The 6,027-nt window shown below is 40.8% G+C and overlaps 1 protein-coding gene across 1 annotated transcript in view; it reads right to left on the reverse strand.

Annotated features, from left to right (window-relative positions):
• Positions 1-4,772, reverse strand: part of rgs3a (regulator of G protein signaling 3a) — a 216,347-nt gene extending 211,575 nt beyond the window's left edge. The window contains exons 1-3 of the mRNA XM_084047372.1: positions 4,764-4,772; positions 1,236-1,294; positions 15-109 (exon numbers count right to left, since the gene is read on the reverse strand). Of these exons, the coding sequence (XP_083903498.1) occupies positions 15-109; positions 1,236-1,277 (137 nt within the window). The 5' untranslated portion in view covers positions 1,278-1,294; positions 4,764-4,772. The remainder of the gene's footprint in view (positions 1-14; positions 110-1,235; positions 1,295-4,763) is intronic.
• Positions 4,773-6,027: the final 1,255 nt, after the last annotated feature.

Genomic DNA, 6,027 nt, shown 5'->3' on the forward strand with positions numbered 1-6,027 from the left:
TTTTGAATGCTTACAAATCAAAGCTCTGTAAGAAGATAGGGTTCCTACAATGGGGAACCATCTGGGTCTTCTGTCTGTCTTTAGGGTCACTGTCTGGGACCATACCGACCTGGATAACACAGAGAGACAGAGTATAACCTTAGAATTGGCTGATATTCCATACATTGCATGTATTCCCAATACAGAACACTTACAGTACGTAGTCTTGCTTGTGTAGCCAGACAATTAGAGATCTCCGCGTGCTGATACGTCTGGTGACATCTAAGTTCAATGTATGGGTGACTAAAACCTACGTCCACCGCTTTGAAAACCAATCCTGACACCGTCCCAATATGAAGGACTGCCCTTAAAAGCAGTAATTCAGCCATTGTTTTATTTTTGTCGCATTCCTAAGCCAATAATTTGATGACCAAGTGTCTCTTACTGAGTCTCCTACTGACAGATGACCCGGTCATCAAATTATTGGCTCAGGAATGCGACAAAAACAAACAAATCTCCATGAATTGAAGGCTTCCTGGGGTGTGTAATTGATGGAAAATAAGTAATTTTTTGGGTGAACTACTCCCTCAAGTCCCTCAAGCGTTGGATCTGTGATGCTGTGATATGATCTCTGATCGTCTGACAACACTAGACTATAGAACATTCTATGCAATTTCATGGAGGAATTAATCTCTGCAGTGTTCTAATTTGTCGTGCTCTGTGTCTACTCACCCAATAATTAATTGCTGCGACTGGAGGTCAGCTTTTGTCATATTATAGTGTATCAATTCCCTTTAATAGTTTTGGCAGAATGTATTAAGTCAAATATTTCCACTTTTTCACGAGATTCACACAGACAACATTTTGTGTACGTGACAGGATGTCATTCACAGCAGCACCAAACATGTAAACTTCCTTTAATGAGCACATACATATGGGGCACAGAAATTGACATTACAATTACCCCTGCACCAACCACAACATACCAAATTACAATGCCGCAGAGCTGAATCCCTACATTGACTTGCATTGAGTGTTCTATGGCTGTGTATGGAATACATGCATATATGCTATATCAGCCATCCTAAGAGATATAATGTACACAGACAAACACATATAGGGCAAATCAAATGGGTGGGGGGACAGAATCCCAAATCTATCATCCTCGGCTCATGTAACTAAGTTCAATTACACTAAATGAAATATTACTATACTATAATTACTATACTAAATGTTATAAATATACAGTTACATACCTTAACATAAGAGTCACATGTCCCCGCATCATCTCCGAGCATGTCCTTAGCCTCCAAAACTGTGGACAAAGTATTATATAATTAGACATTTACATTATTAATTATTACTAATTATTTCTTGACCTGAATGGTTCTTAGATACAGTATGGTCTGTAACTGACCTAACACCTTGCAACAGGGTCATGTAACTAAGAGGCATCTGTGTGCCTCTGCGTGTTGAGGGTGCACACTCGGCAAGTGCCGATGTTTAGACAAAGAACCTGCACTCAGCTTCCTCCTCTATAACTAATAATATGATTGAGAAAACCATTACCAAACAACAGCAGCTCCTTTAAAGAGCCTGTAATCCAATTTATTTGATCCTGCAAAGGACAATCTGCCTAAAACAAACATTAATCTAGCCATACTCTGCCTCAATCTCTCAAGAAGACACTTCCTGGCTTGACTAAACAGAAACAGATAAGCAGGTTGGCTAATTATAAGAAGTATTGGGGGTGAAGCCAGAAATAGAGCTGAAACAACAATAATAAACCTGATTTACAGTTTGTATATAGCACCTTTAATAACAATGTTACAAAGTGCTTGCACCAAAAAACTAAACAAAATACATTAATACAACTAAAATGCAATTATGCAACCAAAAAGGATGATATCAAAAATAATAAGAACAAGGCAAATAAACAATAACACACATGGAAGATACAGAAAATAAGTTTGAAATTAAAAGCTACAACCATAAAAGGCCCTTTTTTGGTATATTAAAAAAGGTCTGTAACTGACCTGACAGCAGACAGAGTCAGTCTCAGTCATGTAATAATGACACATGAGACATGAATCATCAGTTCTAGCCTACAAGCATAAACATTAGCCTAACAGCCTACGCCCTGATTCCAAATGGATTCATGGGATATTTTGTATGTGGGTCTCTAGAGGCCTATGTAGGGCAGGCAATGAAATCATGCGATATCATGTGTCGCCTTAACTTGCCTCGTCACTGAACACACACACACACACACACGTCATTCACAAAAAGCGGACACTGGACGGAGTTTTGAGCATAAGGCCTATTATCTATCCTAAACTAATTGTTATAAAATCCTTTATCATGCAAGACAACCGAATGTTCCTACTTTAGAAAATATGCAATGCGTCACGGGGGGGTCTTGGCCCGACCTGTTTGTGGCGTACAGCGGAGGCTACTTTATGGAAACAAAAAACCCACCTCTTGACGCTGAAAATCACTGGTTAAATCACTGTTCTCAAGTTGCATTCACTTCACAGTCAGTCACACATGTGAAGGTATTTTGAAAAGTGGCGCGAGACTGACTGTCAGGGAGTTATCTGGTCCTCAGACCATTGACAGTAGCCTACTCACTGATGTGTAGAATATTGCTCTGCGTAGAGTAGCTCCGCCGGATGAAGTAGTCCTTTCTTGTTTACCAAAGTGTCTATTTCATTTGTAATTTGAATATGTGTCGTATGTATTGTATTGTATGAATAGTTTAGAATGTTGTCCATGTTTCAACCATGCAATTGTCACGCTCTGTCTCTCCACCTGTCCGTTACTCTCTTTGGTTGTCTCTCTGACTGCTTTCTGTCTTTCTGCTCTGGCCACTCCCACATTGCATTCCAGGTGGAAACACTGGTGATGCGACATGTGAGTTTACCCAAGACTGTACCCTCAATCCCAGTTACACACCTGTCTCCACTCCTCATCAGCCTTGCAGCTCTCTGACTACTGCTCACCTGTGGCCACTTCACCAATCAGCTTGTAGTTGTAGCCTATATTATGGACTCACTCTACATACTATTGCTTGATTAGAGACATGTGCCATGTTGTGTTCTGCGTCTGCTGTTCTACAGTACACTGCTGTCCTGCCCTTCATGTGTTGAATAAAGGTTATTGGACTTGACCTGCCTGCCTAGTGCCCACACTTGTCTGCTTCTGGGTCCACACCCGACAACGTGACAGCAATGGTTTCAAACAGTTTCCCAAACATTCCCAAACACTGGGTCAGGACCCATTTGTGGGTTGCAGTCAGACCCATTTGATGGGACATGAGTAAATATCCAATTTCTTCCTACATTTTAAACATAATTTTTTTTTATAATGTTTGTTTTTTTTCCTCCTCATGCCATAGCTCTATCCTCACTTGAACCAGAAATTCAAGTCGGTCCGCCATTTTGACAGTCATGGCAGATCTCTTATTCTTGCTCCAAGGAGTGAGGAGCACGGATTAGGAGGCATCTCTGTGGAGCTGTAAGCGAGGATACACGAGTACATCCTTTCCAGCAAGTCTTTCCAAACTGAAATAAGCCCCATGAAAGCGCCATAAAAATTGCTACTGTGTCTCATGGCATCCCCAAGTAGCTGATTTGGACTGTGACAGACGGGTACTTTTAAGGATATGAAGTCTGAGAAGATTCAACCTGAGGAGGATTATGTGCTGAAATTCCATTTTTAACTTGAGTGGTGAACTTTTAGCCAAATATAATCTACTTGTACCTTGCATCTATGTTTGTTTGCTGTGTCATCCATTCGACTGTTTGCCTCCGTGGAAGTTTTGAAAAGGGTATAAAACGGTTTGAGTCTCTACTGTCACACCTGTGAATGTGTGACAGTAACTATATTCTTATACAGTAAATATTATCCAGATACTGTAAACATTGTAGGAAGGGAAAATGTGAGGAAACTGAGTTTTCTTGTTAGCTCATACTGCAGTGTATTTGGCTATATAACATCTATGTAACGTCATGTTTGTCCTATTGATGGCAACATGCCACACTACTTTGCAAAGTGTTCAGTGTCCAAAGATGTGTCTCCTATAGCCAGTATACTCTGGTTGCACCGTAATGACAGTAATGACAGTAATGACAGTTCTTTGTCATATCCCTTTCCTCATATCCCTCCCCCCCCATTGTCCCATGTCGCTTCAAACACACACAACCCCAAAACATTATCCTCACATGCCCCAGACAGACAGAAAGATGGCAAGAGGTATGGCATGCCACCTGGTGCCCGGTGCCCCTATGTAGTTTACACATTAAATCAGAGAAATATTTGCATGTGGAATTATAAAAAAGATGTTTTCATTTACACACAAAAGAGGTTTGTGTGGGTTTGACTTTATGGGTATTTTCTCTTTCAAGATTGTTTCAGAGGAAGAGGCATCATTTGTGGTTCTGTCTGTCTGTCTGTCTGTCTGTCTGTCTGTCTACTTTTTTTTACTTTCATTAATCATCTGTATGCTTCAACATTTTAACCGCTTTCAACCTGGCATCCATATTTTGGGCCGGTCATTATACTGTAGGGGAAAAATGTTCAAACATTTACAAAAATGTGTCGTATGACAAAGTATAGGCCTTAAGAGGTTAAGTGCCCCCTTCTTACAAAGACTCTAGAGGTTTGCAGACTAAGGAGAATTATGATGGTATGAAGCTAATCAGACTGGTCTGACATACACTGCCAGAGATTCTAAAATGAATGGCTAGCTTTCGTTCTTATCTGATTATTCATTGCATACTCACCACTAACAACAAGCAATCCATCCCCTGGAACAACTGACAGCTTCAGCTGTCCTATGGGAAAACAGAGAGAAGGAAAGCAGGACAATTATGATAGCGCTCTGTGTACCATGGTTCATTATAATAGTAGACTTCATAGAATCCAAGTTAACCAGTTAACCCCGGGCCCTATATACACTTTGTTGACAGGGGTCCCCCAGGGGTCTACCCTTGGCACACTTCTCCGCCAAAAATAGCCGATCTACATGCTGTGAGCTTGTAGATCTGCTATTTTCGCTGAATGTCCGCCTATTGTGACAAAGCCAGAATAGGGATGTTAAGAATCAAGTGGTTAAAATCCTGAGCATAAACACTTCATTTTAACAGCCATCTGACTTCATTCACTTTCTCTTTTAGCATACAAGACAAGAAAATACTGTTATCAGCTAACACAGGAAATGTGCTTGTTCTAATGTGTCTGTATGTTTGTGTTTGTGTCTGTGTATGTCTCTCTCACACACATACAGAAGCACAGGCTGCTACACACGAAGGCTTTACACACCAAGGGTGATTTATCTGTGCCATTTACTTGCAGCACGTCAGTAATACTTTTGAAACTTGTATCTACTCATATACTTGCATATATCAATGTATTAGTAATGGGTACTGGCAATCAAAGACACACAGGACACAAGTAATGTCACTTCTACATACTTAATCAATAATCTGACAAAATAAAGACCAAGTGATCACTCTTCAGCCAATTCTATGACATTTCTGGTGTGTACCAGCTTCAAGACTGGTGCCTCAAAGTCACAAACCAGCAGCCAATAGGCCTACTTTTACTTGGGCATAGTTGTTTGTAGGCAGATGTGATGCGAGTGTGTGCACATGTTCATCTGTCTGTATTTGCATACATGTGTGAGTGGGTGACTGTTTTTCCTAGTTGAACTTTCCCTATGTCTCCTGGTCTCTGTAATTTCACTGCTGTTCTTGCTTTCTCCAATTCTTTCTCTCTCCTTCTCTCCCACTCTGCTAGAGCGCCCCGCCTGCACTGTTGACATGGGCACTGTTAACACTGGCATCACGATTCTCAATTAAATCCTCCTCATAATAGCAAACTAGGCAAAGATGTGGGAGACTTGTAGTGTGATCACACTCGTGGAACTTCAGAGTTTGGGTACAAGAGATGTTTGTCGTTCCCACACTGAACTTGGCTTGGGAATCAGCTTCTGGCCACGTAGGTCAAATTACTGTTTAAAATACCTTTTCTGGGAGTGACTGAACC

This window comes from Gymnoscopelus microlampas (genome assembly GCF_963454915.1).
Source record: "Gymnoscopelus microlampas genome assembly, chromosome: 21".
In the NCBI taxonomy this organism is placed as follows: domain Eukaryota; kingdom Metazoa; phylum Chordata; class Actinopteri; order Myctophiformes; family Myctophidae; genus Gymnoscopelus; species Gymnoscopelus microlampas.